The sequence below is a fragment of the Hemicordylus capensis genome, chromosome 10 (genome assembly GCF_027244095.1).
Source record: "Hemicordylus capensis ecotype Gifberg chromosome 10, rHemCap1.1.pri, whole genome shotgun sequence".
In the NCBI taxonomy this organism is placed as follows: domain Eukaryota; kingdom Metazoa; phylum Chordata; class Lepidosauria; order Squamata; family Cordylidae; genus Hemicordylus; species Hemicordylus capensis.
Window position 1 is genome coordinate 18,873,255 of NC_069666.1, and position 18,249 is coordinate 18,891,503.

The following is an 18,249-nucleotide window of genomic DNA, read 5'->3' on the forward strand; positions in this document are numbered from 1 at the left end:
GAAGGTTCCAAGTTCCCTCCCTGGCAGCATCTCCAAGAAAGGGCCAAGAGAGATTCCTGCCTGCAACCTTGGAGAAGCCGCTGCCAGTCTGTGAAGAGCATACTGAGCTAGATGGACCATATGGTAGCTTCCTATGTTCTGAAAGTATTGCTCTGCAAGTGCTACGGGTCTCCAAAGCATCCTCTACTTGAGGAATCCTCCTTGGTTTTGCACTTGGGTGTGTGGATCCTGACTGCTGAGGTTGGGAGTCCGTTGGAAGGCTGTAGAAAGAAGACTGACATGATGACATGAATTTTCAAGCTTTGGAGTCTTGCCTTTCACGGCAAAGCTCAGAAGGCTTAATGGACATGCACTCAAGATCCATGCCAACTGTACATATTTTGTACATAGAATCTGGTGGGCTTAAACACATTGATGCATTCAAAGGTAAAGTGTGCCATCGCGTTGGTGTTGACTCCTGGCCCCCACAGAGCCCTGTGTTTTTTCTTTGGTAGAAAACAGGAGGGGTTTGCCATTACCATCTCCCATGCAGTCTGAGATGATGCCTTTCAGCATCTCCCTCTATCGCTGCTGCCTGACATAAGTGTTTCCCATAGTCTGGGAAACACACCAGCAAGGATTCAAACCGGCAGCCTCTGGCTTGATAATCAAGTCATTTCCCCGCAGTGCCAGTAGGTGGCTATCAATGCATTTATCATTCAGGGCTGTTGTGAGGAAACATAACTATGTACCCCGCTCTGGGCTCCTTAGAGAAAGAGCAGAATATCAATGTAAAAATAAAATAAATAAATAAAATAAAATATAGCTCGTGTTACCATAACATGCACTGTAATGTTATGGTGCAAACCACACATTCCCCACCTGTGGTCTTCCAGATGCTGCTCAACTACATCCAAGGGCGCACCTTGGTGATATGGACCTCCCAGCTGCATCCCCCACACACGTGAGGCCCCCCACCTAATTTGGGGGGGGCCTAACCGAAGCTCCGTTTCCCCCTCTCTTTTATTACAGCTTCCACGTGTCCGAGGGGTGACGACCAGGGGTGAGCGGAGTAGTCCTCCACTCTCCCCCCTCTGGCAGCAGTGGCTGGAGCGATGCTGGACCATCCGCTCAGGCCAGGGTCTTCTGCCCACTGCGAAGCGCACCTGCACAGTGGAGAGATCGTCACAAGCCCATGACATCACTGGCTTGACATGACATCACGGGCTTGCGACTGTCTCTCAACTGCGCAGGTGCCATGACATCACGGGCCATGACATCACGGGCCATGACATCATACCGTGCCATGACATCATGGGCTTGCGACGCCATGACATCACGGGCCATGACATCACATCATCATACTGTGCCATGACATCACGGGCTTGCGACTGTCACTCAACTGTGCAGGTGTACCTCATAGTTGGCACAAGACGCTGGCCCGAGCAGACGGGCCTGGCGTTGCTCCGGCTGCCACCACTGGAGGGGGGAGAGTGGAGAAGGGCTGCTATGCTCAGCCCCTGGCGGCCATCACTTGGCCACGCCGTGGCTGTATCTACAACAACAACAACAACAGAGGTTAGGCGGGCATGGGGTGGCTGCCGGAGGCCCCCCGGCCATTTGGAAGCCCCCTTGGACCTTGGAGGCCACGGACAAGGGCCCCGAGGTCCAGGGGTTAAAGCGCCTCTGACTACAACTCCTATCATCCCCAACCACAGGCTAGGGCTAAGATGATGTCATTCAGAAACATCTGGAGGACCACGGGTGGGGAACCCTTGGCATTGGGCAAGGGTTTTTCAACCTTGAGTCCCCAGATGTGGTTAGACCACAACTCCCCTCGCCCACCCACCCCGCCAGAACAGCCCTTGATCATTGTGTCTGGAGTGATGGGAGTTGTGATCCAACCACAGCTGGGGACCCAAGGTTGAGAACCAATAGGTAAATGTCAAAGCCTAGGCTTATAGCTACAGTTGGCATTCAGCAGTTGATGAGGGCCAGGGCAGCAGACCTAATTCAACAGGCCTGCCAAGAGGCCCCTACTCTGTGGACACGCGATCAGCCCCAGTCTTGGGGTCCTGGGTTTCTGTCTGCATTGGTTGCCCTTGTTAACACCACTTTGCATTTCTCATGCAATCCAGAGGCCCATTCACACATTATGTTCAACACTCGTACCGTGTGCAAAGGTACAATCATCCACATGTTACACTGAAAGCAGGTACGGTAGTCCCATGCACTTGAAGGGCTTGTATCCAGGTTCACTTTGAAAATGAACCCAGGTCCAGTCATTCGCAAGCCACCTAATGGCACAGCGGAGAAATGACTTGACTAGCAAGCCAGAGGTTGCCGGTTCGAATCCCCGCTGCTATGTTTCCCAGCCTATGGGAAACACCGATATCGGGCAGCAGCAATCTAGGAAGGTGCTGAAAGGCATCATCTCAGACTGTGTGGGAGGAGGCAATGGTCAACCCCTCCTGTATTCTACCAAAGACAACCACAGCACTCTGTGGTCACCAGGAGTCGACACCGACTCGACGGCACACTTTACCTTTACAGTCATTCATACAAACACATGTACAGACATCTGGGCACTTGTACAGCATAATGTCTGGATTGGGCTCCGGTCTCCCTGAGACCATGACAATGCCTAAAAGTACAAAGCACAATCAGCACCACTTAACTTCGCATGCTCCCCCTCAAGTTGCCTGAGCGCACACAACGTCCTCCCACCATGTCCCAGCATTGCTGCCTAACAGATGAATAGATCCATGCAGCAGTCACACAAAGGCACTCTGCCCATGCTCAGAGACTCAGTGGGCCTATGCTCTTCCCAACTGTCAGCCTGAGAGCTTTGAACTCACTTTATCAGGCATGAGCTCTTAACTCTAGTCGGCAAGACAGCACAGTGAACACAAAAGCATTAAAACGGTGCAGCGAAAAGGGCATGAAATGGAATACAGCTGCCTACAAGATCAGATGTGGAAGTGGGCCCTAATCCAGGAAGGTTTATGCCACAATAATCCGAGTCTAGGATGACGCAGGACTCTATCTTAAAATGTTGCCACATTGCCTTCTTTATCTCCCAGGTAGCTTTGCCCAGCCGCCAGAGACACTGCCACCAGCAAATTACCATCAAAAAAAGCTTTTATAAAAAGTTGACACACAAAGTTTGCTAGAGCTTGCCGTCACCTCCTGCCCCGTGGCATCTTCACTTTCTATATACAGCATGTGCAAGGGAGAAAGATGGCTGGGGTGAACAAAGAACAGCGAGCAACACCTAAGTAGCCGGTGGCCTAAGTAGCTCAGGGTTCCCCACCTCCGGTTCCCAGATGCTGCTAGACTACAACTCCCATCACCACCACCCTGCTGCAATGGCCATTGCGTCAGGGGATGATGGGAATGGTAGTCCAACATCCAAGGACCTGAGGTTGGGAACCCCTGCCTTAACTTGCAGAAGACCACTGTGATGGGGGATGGTGGGAATGGTAGTTCCAGCAACCAGAGGTGCACCTGGGTAATTTTGGAGCCTGGACCGAAAGGCCTTTGGAGTCACCCACCCCCGCTGCAAGTTAAGCATCATTTTTTAACATGTAGATTCTTGAGGGCACAAACCGCCTCACCCAGGACAGACTAGAGAGGATTTGTGGGACTCTAGGGGGTGTGGAGGCCCTGGACTTCAGCCCCAAAGTCCAGGGATGAGAGCACCTCTGTCAACATCTGGGGACCCAAGGTTAGGAAGAGGAGAGCTGATCTTGTAGCTAAGCAGGGTCCACTCTGGTTTGCATTCAAACGGGAGACTACATGTGTGAGCACTGTGAGATATTCCCCTTAGGGGGATGGAGCTGCTCTGGGAAGAGCATCTAGATTCCAAGTTCCCTCTCTGGCAGCTTCTCCAAGATAGGGCTGAGAGAGATTCCTGCCTGCAACCTTGGAGAAGCCGCTGCCAGTCTGGGTAGACAATACTGAGCGACATTGACCAATGGTCTGATCATCCTAAGGCAGCTTCCTATGTTCCTAACCCCTGTTAAAAGAAGATCATCCTTGGGAGGATTCTAACAAACCCCAACAGGCTTTTCCAGCTGCCTACTGCCCTGGAAATGGCCATTTCCCTGCCTTGGGCTGGAGCTGAAGGAGTCAGGAGGCTTCCCCTGGAACAAGAGCTCCCAGTAGTCCTCACAGAGAGAGTCCTCATCATTCGGGCCGACTAAGAGTCCAACTTTTTCATCAGCAACCTGAAACCCAATTTAAATCATCACCCAGGGCTCAGCTGGTTCGGTCAACGCCCACTCCAGTCGATTCATGGCACTTCTGTTTACATTGAGGAAAACCCTCCCCGTGGGGAGGCGGCGCTCTGCCCAACACACCCACCTCCCTCCCCTCCCTCTGGCCGCCTGGGAAGTCCTCAGCTCTGCCGTGGGAATGACGGAACAAGCTCAGTTAAGGTGCTGCAGGTAAGCGCACCTGCTCCCAGGGCGGCGACATCAAAAGGCGCGACGTTTGCGAGTAGGAGCCCTTAATCCGTTTCTAAACCGGATTGAAACCGTTCATACAGAAGCTGAAGGGCCGATCTCGAGCTTTCCTCCAGCCCTCAGAGACCCACCAAGGCACCCAGCCAGGGTGACCACGACGTCTTGGGGGCGACTTCTCATTCCACCCCGGAGAGCCGACGGAGAGGTCTTTTCGGGAGCGAGTTCCCGGCCTTCCCAACCAGATTCTCTTGCCCTTCTCCCAAGCGGGGAGCCATCAGCGGGTCCGGGCGTCTAGCTCGCCCTTGGGTGTGGGTCCGCCGGCGGGGACGGCTGCTCCGTCAGTCCTCATCCCCAGATCAGCCACAGAAGCGCCACAACCGGCAGGGCGCGCAGTGCCAAGGCGCGCCGCGTCTTGGGGCGCCAGGGAGGGCCGTCGGAGCGCAGCCAAGCGCCCCCGTCAGGCAGCGCCCCCTCCTCGTCGGCGTATTCGTCGGCTTCGTCGTCCTCCTCGGCCTCGACGGAAGGGCTCCCCGGCGCCGGCCCGAAGCACAGCCGGCCCATGTTGGCTTTGAGCACCTGGCAGAAGGGGCGCTCGGTGCCGTCGCAGACGCAGCGCTCCAGGGCCGGCCCGCCGGGCGCGGCCAGCAGGTGCCCGATGGCGGTCCGGCAGGCCCCCGTGCAGCGCCGCCCGTTGAAGAGCTGCCCGCAGCGGGCCAAGTAGGCGGCCAGGGGCGCTTGGCAGGCCGGCTCCTGCTGGCAGCGGAAGCGGGCGGCGGTGCAGCCCAGGCCGCTGCGGGAGGGCCGCGGCAGGCAGGGCTCGAGGGCCGCTTTCAGCCGGCGGCAGCGCGCGTCCTGCCCGCACTCGCAGCGCTCCAGAGCCGGCCCGCTCCGGCTGCGGTTCAGGCGCACCAGCGCTCCGATGCAGTGGCTGGGGCAGAGCGGCGGGGCGCCGCCGGCGGGAGACTCTTGCTGCTCCCCGCCCAGGACTGGCTGGCAGGCCGCCTGCGACTGGCTGTAGGCGGAGCCGCAGTCCGGCTCGTCCTGGCAGCGCAGCAACGCCTCCCAGCACGGCTCCCCGGCGGCCTGCTGCTGGGCCCGGGCCAGCAGCAGCGGGGAAAGCAGCAGCAGCAGCAGCCAACGCCACATGGCTCGGGCCAGGCCCCGGGTTCCATGCACTCCCAGCTCGGACTCCAGCCTCGGGGCAGCGGCTCGCTCTGGAAGCGGCCTGGGGGGGGCGGCCCTCGCGTCACCTCCAGCAGCGTCCCGAATCGATTTTTACGCACCGGCTGGGTTCAGAGCCGCCTTCGCCTCGCTCCTCCGCCCCTCCCTTCCCCTCCGTCCCGCCCGCCACCCCGCGGACGCTGCTCCCTGGTCTGCACGTGGCTGCAAGGCGGCGGCGAGCGCTTCATTGGCGAGGTCTCCTCGGGAAGAAAGTGCGGGCGCCTGGCAGCGGCAGCAGCTTCCCCAAAGCAACTTTGCGGTCCGCGTGTGCAACAATGGAGACGCGCCCCTGCTCCTCACGCGACGGCGTCCGTGTCTTCCTCATCGCCGCAGATCTCTGGATGGTTTTGCTGCCGGGCCGGGCCGCCCTCGGAGCCGTTGGGTAGCGCCAAGGCAGCGCCGCGCCCTTTGCCAACTCCTGGGTGGCCACTGGCTGTACGAGGCCGGCAGATCTCCAGCGCAAAACCGCCCGCGAGTTCGTCTGCCTCTTCACCTGCCTGGACGGACCCTGGAGAGAAGCCTTCGCTTGCAGCCAGGCTGCGCCAAAAAGGCACCCCCCCCCGCCCGCTCTCCTTCGGGCGTAAAGGAGGGAGGAACGCCGGAGGGGGTTCCCATTCATCTCCCAGGCATTTTCAGACGCATTGTTCCCTGAACTCCGCTCCGCGCGCCTCCCTCCCTTTCCCTGGCCTCTCCTCCGCCCTGAACAGCCGGTGTGGTCTGCAGGCCTTCCGCAGAGCTCTGAGTGGAGGGAGACCGCCACAAGCGTTGCTATCTATGCGCATCTATTTTACTTTAAAAATGCTTCGCTATACCGCCCTTCTGCCAAAGCGCTCGAGGCGGTATATATTTTCAAATGGCGTCTTACACTGCGCTCGAGTAAACCTCTCTAAGGAGGAAAAAAAAGCAGGTTTAAAAGCGGCCTGCTGGGCAAAAATTCAACAGGTAGAGCGACTGCCTCTCCGTGTGGAGAAAGCTGAAGTTCTTCCATTTGTCTCTGTTAACAACTTGAATGCACCCAGAAAAAGAAAGGGGGGAAATTAATGGCAATTGTATAACCATGAGCTGCAAGAGCCCTGATGGCCATGCTAGAAATCATGCAAGTTGGGGGTCTATCAACCATTTCTAAAATGAGGTACTGTACTGGGACAGAAATCCAGAAGAATAGTGTTAAACAGAGAGAAGTGGTGGACAAGATGCTGTTTCTATTTTCAGCAGAGAACCAATTTCATTAGATTCACAAACTTCTTGCCTCACTGAAGCATTGTACCTTTAACAGTATTGTGCCTTTAAGAGGAGAGCTGGTCTTGTAGCAAGCATGACTTGTCCCCTTAGCTAAGCAGGATCCACTATGGCTGCATAAGAATTGGGAGACTAGAAGTGTGAGCACTGTAAGAGATTCCCCTCAGGGGATGGAGCCGCTCTGGGAAGGGTAGGAGGTTATAGTTCCCTCCCTGGCTTCTCCAGTATAGGACAAGATTTTTTTATTGAACCAACAAACTACCAAAGCATACAGTACGTTGCCAAAGCACAATTTTCTCCAGTATAGGGCTGAGAGAGATTCCTGCCTGCAACCTTGGAGAAGCCGCTGCCAGTCTGTGAAGACAATACTGAGCTGGATAGATCAATGGTCTGACTCAGTATATGGCAGCTTCCTACAGGCTGATATAATTTAGAAAAATTCCATCATAGTTATGTCATTCTCATACCAAAGATGCACAAAACATACCCCTTTTTTCACCAGATCCATCCATTTATAAGCAATTGCGGCCTTTCACATGACATGATCAGGTGATTTAATCTTCTGGGCAATCCTGAACCACTGTTAAGGCAACTGTCCTTGGAGGAAGCGGGGAGGGCTCTGAATTTCTCCAGCTAACTCTACATTCATTCCAGCTGCTCACAACAGACGCAAGTGCAATGACTTTGGCAAGACTGCTAGAACCTAATAACTCTTTTACAAGGGAAAATGTTTCCAGGTACTTTTCTCCTATCACTATAGCACCCTGATGAGAAAACCAAGAAGAGTGAAACCCTGTCCAGAATTTCTTAAAGGAACAGGATCACTTTCAGGGTCAACAGAGTCAATATGAATCAATTCAATTCAAATCAGATCAGCCCCTTTTAGGCGGCACATTTTAAAACCAATCTGGGTGCCTGAATGGTTTTTAAAGGCACCAGAATTGTTGTCAAAATGAGTCAAATTGATTTGAATCTGAATCGAATTACCTTTTTAAGGGGTGATACGATTGGAATTCAAATTGACTGAATCGCCTAGATTTGAGTCGAATTGATTCGAATCCAAATCGATTAGCACATCCCTACAGCAGAGCATCTCCAATGGCTGTTGCTGGTGTCTCTTTGTAGGTCTGTTTGCTTTGTTTTGGTTTTTTAGATTGTGAGCCCTTTGGGGACAGGGCACCATTGGTCAAAGCTCCCATGTGAGCTTCTCGCTGAGTTAGGATCTAAATTATGTTTCCTGGATTTTCCCCATGCTAAATATCGCAGAGGCACGACTGTAAAGGTGCTTGTTTCCTGATAAGACAGATCCATAATTCAGCCTCAAAATGGTCCCCGAATCAATCCAGATTGAATTGGGGATGATTCTATTCTACCCCGAATCTGCCCCCTTTTTTCAGGGTGATACGATTCAGGGAAGAATAATCAAAGAGCCCTGATTCAACCCGGATCGATTTGTGGTTGATTCAGGTTCCACGTCCCTAACCTGGAGACACCAGAGATTGACCATGAGACCTTCTGCATAAAAAGCAGGTGCTGCTCTACCAGTAGAGCATCTGCTTTGCTTGTAGAAGGTCCCAGGTTCAATCCCCACCAGGTTGGGGATGGGATATTGCCCTGTCCACAGATATTAGAAATATAGGGAGCTGCCTTCTACCGAGGCAGACCCTTGGTCCATCTAGCTCAGTATTGTCAACACTGACTGGCAGCAGCTCTCCAAGGTTTCTGGCAGGAAACTTTCTCCGCCCTACCTGGAGATGCTGCTTAGGTGAGTGAACCTAGGAGAGGCGAGCTGGCCTTGTGGTAGCAAGCATGACTTGTCCCCTTAGTTAAGCAGGGTCCACCCTGGTTGCATATGAATGGGAGACTAGAAGTGTGAACACTCTAAGATCTGGGGATGGAGCTGCTCTGGGAAGAGCAGAAGGTTCTAAGTTCCCTCCCTGGCAGCATCTCCAAGATAGGGCTGAGAGAGATTCCTGTCTGCAACCTTGGAGAAGCCACTGCCAGTCTGTGTAGACCATCCTGAGCTAGATAGACCAATGGTCTGACTCAGTATATGGCAGCTTCCTATGTTCCTATGTAACCTGGCACCTTCTGCATGCAAAGCAGACGCTTCCATTGAGCTACAGTGCCTGGGGATAGCTGATGGCGGGATCAAGGTTTGGGGCCGGGAGTGGCTTTTAATCACCGCAACAGTGAAAGGGTGAATAGCGTTTTCTGGGCTGGTTCCTCTCCTTTGTCCCGGGAGGGCCATGTGGTAAGCTGGCGCCTTTATGGCCCAGTCGATTGTTCACGCCCTACAGCTTGCCAATGGCCTCTCTGAAATGGCCTCTGTCTGGCTGCCACCACCTCGACAAAGCGCACTTGAGAAGCTGCAAAGCAGCCCCCGTCCACTCCTTTCTTGCCCGCCCCCTCCGGCTATTGAGATGGAAACGAGTCCAATTTCCACCCCCTTTGGGGCTTTCAGAAAGCAGCCTTTCAGAAAGGGGGAGGACGCCCCGGAGAGTGGGATTCCTGGCAGCTGTACAAAGACACAAAAGCCACCAAGATACCGGGGCAGTGGGGTTGGCTGTAGCGAGCGGGGGGGGGGGGGAAGAGAAATTGAGGTAGAGCACCAGAAAATGAACTGCCCTCTCCCTTTTCAGAAAAGAGGAAAGGATGAAACAGAAAAAAATTGTCCTGCAAACAGCTGCAGGCATGCATTCATACTCTGGAACCTTGCTTGTTTGTTTTTACATTTATATCCTGCTCTTCCACCAAAGAGCCCAGAGAAGTGTACATGCTCTAACTTTATACCCACAACAACCCTGTGAGGTTGGTTAGGCTGAGAGAGAAGTGAGTTTCAGAGTGATTCGATTTGGGTTAGAATCATTAAAAGGACAGGAGAGCTGGTCTTGTGGTAGCAAGCATGACTTGTCCCCCTAGCTAAGCAGGGTCCACCCAGGTTGCATTTGAATGGGAGACCACATGTGAGCACTGTAAGATATTCCCCTTAGGGGATGGAGCCTCCGCTCTGGGAAGAGCATCCAGGTTCCCTCTCTGGCTTCTCCTAGATAGGGCTGAGAGAGATTCCTGCCTGTAACCTTGGAGAAGCCGCTGCATGTCTGGGTAGACAATACTGAGTTAGATAGACCAATAGTCTGACTCAGTATACGGTAGCTTCCCATGTTCCTATTGAATCACCCTCCATTTGACCCGAATCGATTCATGGTTGAATCAATTTGCATGCCCCTAACCTGGAGATGCCAGGGATTGAACCTGGGACCTTCTACATACAAAGCAGGTGCTCTACCAAGAGAAGCCCAGAGTCACCCAGTGAGTTTCATGGCTAGATTTGAACTCAGGTCTCCCTGGTCCAAGTCCAAATGCTCTAACCACCTTCAGAATGTCACTTGTGATCAGCAACGCATGCCTAAAGGCAACTCAAGGTATTGCCAAATGCTGGCTTGCTCTATGCCATCAGTGGGGGCCAGCCCCCTTTCCAAACCAGCCCTGCACGCTTTGATAGGGGAATGGGTGTGGGGCAGAGGAGAGGAGGTGGCCAGCAGGCCCTCGTCTCCCCTCGTGCTGCTTTTCTTGCAAGCTCTGTTAGGGGTGTGGGGAGTGGTGCTCATGGCAAACTTTCCAAGGCTCAGCTCAGTTCTAAAGAGCCAATTTGATGATGGCGGTTGGAAGGTGGTGTTTTGCCACCCCGGAGCCCCAACAATCGGCTGTCTGAGGCTACTGCCTTGCCTTGCCTCATGAAAGAGCCCTCCCTGCCTCAAGGTGTAAATGGCGTTTAGAGTTATTTCCACTGGAAGCCCTTATGCGCAGAGATGGATTTCCCAATAAGGCTCATAGACCCAGGACTACCCTGCGCAGGTGGGGAGGAAGGGCATCAGAAAGGTCAGTTTTCTCCAAAAGCAGATGTTCAGACTGAAAGGCAGGGCAGTGCTATGACTGGTGGACTCAGCAAACGTAAGAGGAGAGATGGCCTTGGGGTAGCGAGCACGAATTGTCCCCTTGGCTAAGCAGGGCCAGCCCTGCTTTGCATTTGGATGGGAGACTACACGTGAGCACTGTTAGATATCACCCTTAAGGCAAGGGTTCCCAAACCTGGGCCCCCAGATGTTGCTGGACTACAATTCCCACCATACCCTGCCACCATGGTACATGCTAGTGGATGATGGGAGTTGTAGTCCAACAACATCTGGGGACCCAGGTTTGAGAACTCCTGCCTTTAGGAGATGGGGCCGTAGTTCAGTGGTAAAGCATCTGCTTTGCATGCAGGAGGCTTAATCCAGGCTCAATCCCTGGTAGCATCTCCAAGTAGGGCTGGGGGAGACTCCTGCCTGAAACCTTGGAGAGCCACTGCCAGTCAGTGTAGACAATACTGAGCTAGATGGACCAAGGTTCTGACTCAGTATATGGCAGCGTCCAATGTTCCTATGCAATGCTATGTGTATAGTGGCTCCCAGCCAAACCGAATTGCTCATGAGCAGTGAATGGGAGAAGTTATTCCTGACTGACATTCACTGCAGTGGGACTACTCATGAGTAATTTAGATTGGCTGTCAGCCTGTGGGACTTCTTTGCGTCCCCTGCGTTAGATGGCATTTGAAGCCTATTGTCTTCCAGTTTGATTTTCTTTTTTAAATTGAGATGATTTGATTTGCTGACTGCTCTCTTCAAGGTGCGTGTTTTATAACAGTTAGTGTTACTTGTTGTGAGCCGCCTCAAGCATTTTAAACAGAGTGTTGGGATATTTTATCTATCTATCTATCTATCTATCTATCTATCTATCTATCTATCTATCACATTTATATACTGTCCAAAATGTAAATCTCTGGGTGGTTTACACCAAAAAAAACAAAAAGAACAAATAAAAAGGTTGGACCATTACAACAATTTAAAATTTAAAATGTTAAAACTATTAAAAACACAATTAAAACAGTATCTAATGAAAAGCCTGGGTGAACAAATGCGTCTTGACTGCCTTTTTAAAAGTTGTAAGAGATGGGGAGGCTCTTATTTCAGCAGGAAGTGTGTTCCAAAGCCTCGGGGCAGCAATGGAGAAGGCCCGTCCCTGAGTAGCCACCAGATGAGCCAGTGGCAACTGCAGAGGAACCTCTCCAGATGATCTCAATGGGCGGTGTGGCTCATATTGAAGAAGGTGTTCTCTTAAATACCCAGGGCCCAAGTTGTTTAGGGCTTTATAGGTTATAAACAAAACCTTGTACTTTGCCCAGAAACTTAGCAGCCGGGGTAGATCTTTCAACACAGGAGTAACATGGTCTCTCCAAGATGACCCAGAGACCAACCTGGCTGCCGCATTCTGGACTAACTGCAGTTTCTGGACTACATACAAATGCAGCCCCATATAGAGCGCATTGCAGTAATCAAGTCTGGAGGTGACCAGCAGATGTACTACTGTTCTGAGGTCATTTATCTCAAGAAATGGATGCAGCCGGCGTATCAGGCTGAGGAGAAACTTAAATATGTAGTACACCGCTCTAGGCTCCTTGGAGGAAGAGTGGGATATGAAATGCAAATAATAATAATAATAATAATAATAATCAGCTGAAGCTGATAGAAGGCACCTCTGGCCACTGCCTCACCTTGGGACAACAGGGAAAGGTCGGATCCAGAAGCAACCCCAGACTGCATTCCTGTTCTTTCTGGGGAAGTGTGACCCCATCCAGAACTGGCAGATCAAAATAGTCTCCTGAGTTTTGACCTTGCACAATAAGTACCTCCATCTTAGCTGGATTCAGCCTCAGCTTATTATCTCTCATCCAGCCCATCACCGCCTCCAGGCAGGCATTTAGGGAGGTTATACCCCTTCCCAATGATGTTGATGTGGAGAAAAAGATTTGGGTGTCATCAGATATACCGATAACACCCTGTAGCAAATCTCTTCCCAGTGGTTTCCTGTAGATGTTAAACAACATTGGAGAAAATACTGAGCCCTGAGGGACACCATACCAAAGTTCAAATTTTGAAGAGCAGTCCCTGAGGGACACCATCTGGAATCTGCCAGAGAGGTAAGAGTGGAGCCACTGCAGAGCAGGGCCTCCCACCCCCAAACCCCCCAGACACTCCAGAAGGATACTATGGTCGATAGTACTGAAATCTGCTGAGAGGTCCAAAAAGACCAACAGAATCACACTCCCTCTGTCAATTCCCAATTGGAGATGATCCATCAGGTCGACCAAGGCAGTCTCCACCCCATAGCCCACCCAAAAGCCAGTCTCAAATGGGTCTAGGTAATCAGTTTCACCCAGGACTGCCTGGAGTTGAGAGGCCACCACCCTCTCATTGACCTTGCCAAACCATGGAAGGTTGGAGACAGGCCTATAGTTGGTTAACTCTGAGGGATCCAATGCGGGCTTCTTCAAAAGAGGTCCAATAATTGCCTCCTTAAGGCAAGGAGGCATCCTGCCCTCTCTCAGAGAAGTATTAATGGGATAGAAGTATTTTCATCAATGAAACCAATCTCAAGGTAATAAGACATGTGGACAGCTTGAAATCTTGCAGTGCAAAAGGAATAAATCATCATCATGCACGAGAATATAAGAACATAACAACAGCCCTGCTGGATCACCTCCAAGGCCTTTCTAGTCCAGCATCCTGTTTCTCACAGTGGCCCACCAGATGCCTCAGAGAAGCCCACAAGCAAGAGCTGAGGGCATGCCCTCTCTCCTGCTGTAAGGAGTAGCACTGTTTAGAGTTCTAACCATTGCAACTACTTTACCATTCAAAGCTCTATAATGCATACTTGCACTCATTCTCTTGTATGGGAGAGACTGGCTGGCATACAGAGCAAAGTTGCAGAAGTGTAGCGAGAGGCACCTTTTAAAAGTGGTGATTCTCTTATATTGCTTATAAGATTCTGCTTATATTGCTCTACAGGGGCAGAGCACCTAGCTCTCTCCACCACCATCACAGCATCCCTCCAGTGGCTGTTGCTGGTATCTGCCTTATGTTTCTTTTTAGAATGTGAGCCCTTTGGGGACAGGAGACTATCTTATTTATGTATTATTTATTTTTCTATGTAAACGGCTTTGAGAACTTTGGTTGAAGAGCGGTATATCAATATTCGTAGTAGTAACAGAACTTCAACTAACTGCAGCAGGGAAGTAGCAATTTAGACACACACCCTTTCTCCCGGAAGCTCTCTGTGCAACCCAAATATATGTCTCTGAGGGCTGCACAGTCCTCGGGGACAGGGGTGTAGCAAGGTTGTAGTGGGCCCAGAGAGATTTTAAAATCCTCCCCCCCTCACTGAAGCTGAGCTCATGAAGTAAAGAAATATTAAATGAGGCTGAATAGTGGTAACAGAAAGCATAGTAAAATTTTATACACACACACACACACACACACACACACACACACACACACACACACACCCCTATGTGCCACAATAGAACATCATCCTAAATTATTTTTTAAAAGGTTTTGTAAATGGTGGATGATGCGAGTCCTTTAATGGTACTAGAGAGAGACATGCTGTTCTGGTAGCTCCAGGTCTTAACACTCACATCAATTTCGGAGGATGAATACAACGGAAGGAAGCCCGGGCGGGTGCACGGCTGGGGGAGTCAGTCATGTGACTTGCCTCTGGGGGGGGCTCCCAAGGCAGTGGGCCCCCAGACAACTGTCTCCCCTTGCCCTATTAGAGTTACGCCCCTGCTTGGTGACATATTTTTGTGTGGCACAGATAACTTCCTGGGGAAGGGGAGGATGTAAAAAATGGCCACTTCTGTACCACAGATAGTTTTCTTAGGCTGCTCTCTTGCTGCACCTCAGATCTGTCTGTCTGTCTATCGATCTAAGCATTTCTAAAGCTCCTTTCTTACATAAATTCAAGGCAGCATGTAAGACATGCATGAGCAACACGAAGGAGACCTCGTCATCTAATCCATGAAAAACTAATCTGATGAATTTGAAACCAAAGAGAACCAAACCCTGGTCTTTGCATATGAGGATTAAGCATGAAGGCCAAATGGTGCCCACTAAAGTGTCTATTTGGGGGATTGAACGGAACCTACAAAGAAGGAAAATCAAGGAAGCATTATTTATAGAGAAATTGAAACCTGACATTAATGCTCGGCCGGGAGGCACTGGCCGATGCCAGGAAGTTTATTAGACTCTGAGAAGAATTAGGCGTTCTCTCTCTCTCTTTCTCTCCTTGCTCATTATCTCTCCACTGTGTGTTATCACCTCGAAGGAATTTAACTGCCAGGGAACCCGAGGTCTTCATCTGTGCTCATTTGTTTTTACTTAACTGAGGATGGTGAGTCACACCGAAACATCTTATGGTTTTATGTTTACCAACTTTTAGTTTTTCTTTGCACAATAAAAGGTATTTTTGTTGAGAGTTGGAGTTAATATGCACATTGCATCGCCGACATATCGACTTACTCATCCGATGAATAGAACTGGGTCTTGGAAAATGTGTTACAGCCTCAAAGAAAGCAGCACCAGCTGTAGGATTATAATGAGGCTGGACAAGATGAGAAACCTCCATCAGCTCTGCTACCGAGGGACATAAGTTCCTGGTTTTGTGTGTGACATTGAGAGAGGGCTTCTTGTTGAAGGCGAAGACCTTTTTGTTCACTCAGGCGACCTTTGAAATGTTAACTTTTGATCTGATTTTAACTGGTTTCTTAAAATGTCTTTTAAATTGTTTTGTATTTTCTCCCCCCCCCCGCCCTTTTGGTCTGTTATGATTTAATCTGTTGTGTGTTTTTTTGTTTTAATGATGTGTTTTAATCCGCCCAGAGAACAATTTGTTATGGGGGTGATGAACAAAGTTTATTAATAATAATAATCTATATGTATATAATTTGCTAAGACGTACCTGTGGTTAATCCCATGTGTGGCAGCTATTGCGAGAGTTTGCGAGCAAGCTGCTGGGAAGGGGAGAGAAAGCAGTGGTGGCAGCAGCAGAGAGAGAAAGTGGCGGGAAGAGAGAAAGCGGCAACAGCCAGGGCGGGGGGAGAGAAAGCGGCAGTGGCTGGGCGGGGGGGAGGAGAGAGAAAGCGGCGGCAGCCGGGGGGGGGAAAGAAAGTGGTAGTGGCTGGGGGGGGGAGGAGAGAGAAAGCAGTGGTGGCTGGGGGGGAGGGAGGAGAGAGAAAGTGGCAGTGGCCAGGGGGAGAGCCAAGAACGGGAGTGGGGTGGAGATGAAAGGGACAACTAGAGGTGCAGCTGTTCTGTGCCCAGGCCAGCTAGTTATTATTATTTCTCTTGCTACAACCTGAGTGAGCTGGATTATCGTTATTTGAAGCTTTCTTAAAGTTTTAGATGATTGTTTGACATCTATTGCTGTTAATATTGTCTGGTCATTGACTGTAGTTTTTAAATAATCATATCTGGTGTATCTGCTCTTTGATTGTAATAAATAAGCAAATGATTATTTCTCCCCTTGTTGCCTCCAGCACTCAGCTCGGATCTGTGTAGCCAGATGGCGATGCCAGGCCTCCTGTGCAGGAGAAGAACAGCCTCTCAGACATGTGATGCTCCTTGGCTAATAGAGAAAGGACGGGTTGAAATTGACAGAGAGCTCTGATGTGCCTGCAAACCAGCATGGCCAGATGATCATTCCAATGCCTTCAAACGGCCTTCGCAGAAACTCGTTTCTCTGTGCTGAGAGGAAGGGGTTAATCTTTTTCTCTTTTTCTTCTTTCTTTTGGCCAGCTTCAGAGAAATGGGGGTGTGCCGTGCTTTGAGGGGGAGTGTGAGGAGAGGCAGCATTCAAGGATGTCTGTCTGAGCAAGCCATTGTCTTGCGTGATGCGCCATCAGCTGAGCTGTCATGGCAGCTGTTTCCCGCATTTTGATGGACTCGAGACATTTCCGATGTACAGCGCAGTGCAGTCATTCAGTCTCCCAGCGCAGCGAGGTCCCTTTTCATGGCACACATCACGGCCTGGCTGACTTCCTTGGGAGGTGTTTTCTCACAAAGCAGGGCCGAGCCGTCCAGCTGCTCAAAAGCGCCGTCTGGCTGGCTGCTTTGGGTTCCATTCGGCACAATGCTGTACTTCTGGGGGGTGGGTGGGGTGGGAGAGAGATAATAGGATTATTCTCCCTAAGCTGAATAAGACGATGCATTTTTCTTTACAATGCGTAATCCCTTGGGGTGACTTTTTGTTGTTTTTCTTGTTACGTAACTCGGGACTGAAGATAACAACATAGATGATGAGAGACGAAGTCTTTGCAAAAAGCTGCCTTCTCTTTAGGAACATAGGAAGCTGCCTTATACTGAGTCAGACCCTTGGTCCGTCTAGCTCAGTATTGACTACCCTGACTGGCAGCAGCTCAGGGTTTCAGGCAGATCTTTCCCAAGCCTACCTAGAGATGCTGCCAGAGACTGATCCTGGAATCTTAGGCATGCAAAGCAGATGCTCTACCACTCAGAGGGGCACCTAGGTCATTTTGGAGCCTGGACCTAAAGGCCTTTTGGCCACCCTGCTGCAGCTGTAGCAAGATAAGCATCATCCCCCCCCACACACACACACCATGTCACATGACATTTTTAATACACCAAAATTTTAAACACAGTATTTTCACACCACAATATGCTCAAGGAAAGGAATATGCTCAACCTCACTGACCGGCAGCAGATACCTCATTTTGCATTGACGAGCCTGCCAATCCCGGCCTGCACACATGAAGAGAGCTGGTCTGGTGGTTGCAAGCATGAATTGTCCCCTTTGCTAAGCAGGGTTCACCCTGGTTTGCATTTGAATGGGAGACCACATGTCTGAGCGCTGTAAGAGATTCCCCTTAGAGTGGGATGAGGCCGCATAGGGAAGAGCACCTGCCTGCTTGGATGCAGAGAAGCACCAGCATCTCCAAGATAAGGCTGAGAGAGAGTCCTGCCTGCAGCCTTGGAGAAGCCGCTGCCAGTCAGTGTAGACAAGACTGAGCTAGATGGACCAAGGGTCTGACTCAGTATATGGCAGCTTCCTATGTCCCTATGGGATCGGGCAGGCTGTGGGTGGCTCCAGCACTCAGACACACTCAGACACCTCACCACAACCATGCTCGGCTGCCCGGCTGCCCACCACACCATCCAGGACAGACTAAAGAGCATTTGGGGCGTGGACGCCCTAGACTTCCACCCGGACGTCCAGGGGGAAGAGCTCTTCTGCTACCACTGAGCAATAGTCTTTTCTCAGCCTTCTACTGAGCCAGACCATTCTGTGTCTCAGCCGCTAAAAGGAAGGCAAGCTGTCAAAATGCAATCTGGAGGCGGCCAGACGGAGGCTCGCCAGCTGTGGTTGGACTACAACTCCCATCACCCCCAGTCGCAAACGCAGCTGCAAACGATGGGAGTTGTAGTCCAACCGCTGGCGAGGTTGGCCA

At 51.2% G+C, this 18,249-nt stretch overlaps 1 protein-coding gene across 1 annotated transcript; it reads right to left on the reverse strand.

Annotated features, from left to right (window-relative positions):
- Window positions 1-3,102: 3,102 nt before the first annotated feature.
- Window positions 3,103-17,926, reverse strand: LOC128334932 (growth arrest-specific protein 1-like). The gene is made up of 4 exons (XM_053272508.1): window positions 17,918-17,926; window positions 16,843-16,924; window positions 5,967-6,174; window positions 3,103-5,670 (listed from the first exon to the last, which is right to left on the reverse strand). Exons 1-4 carry the CDS (start codon window positions 17,924-17,926, stop codon window positions 4,791-4,793), a joined length of 1,179 nt encoding a protein of 392 aa, XP_053128483.1. The 3' UTR covers window positions 3,103-4,790.
- Between the last annotated feature and the right edge of the window lie 323 nt (window positions 17,927-18,249).

What these genes read in the sequence shown, in the direction of transcription:
- LOC128334932 (XM_053272508.1), bottom strand. An exon ending in GGACGGCTCGGCCCTGCTTT is followed by an intron (nt 6,175 to 16,842) that starts GTGAGAAAACAC and finishes GCTTCTCTCCAG; the next exon opens with GGTCCGTCCAGGCAGGTGAA. An exon ending in GAAGACACGGACGCCGTCGC is followed by an intron (nt 5,671 to 5,966) that starts GTGAGGAGCAGG and finishes CGCCCCCCCCAG; the next exon opens with GCCGCTTCCAGAGCGAGCCG.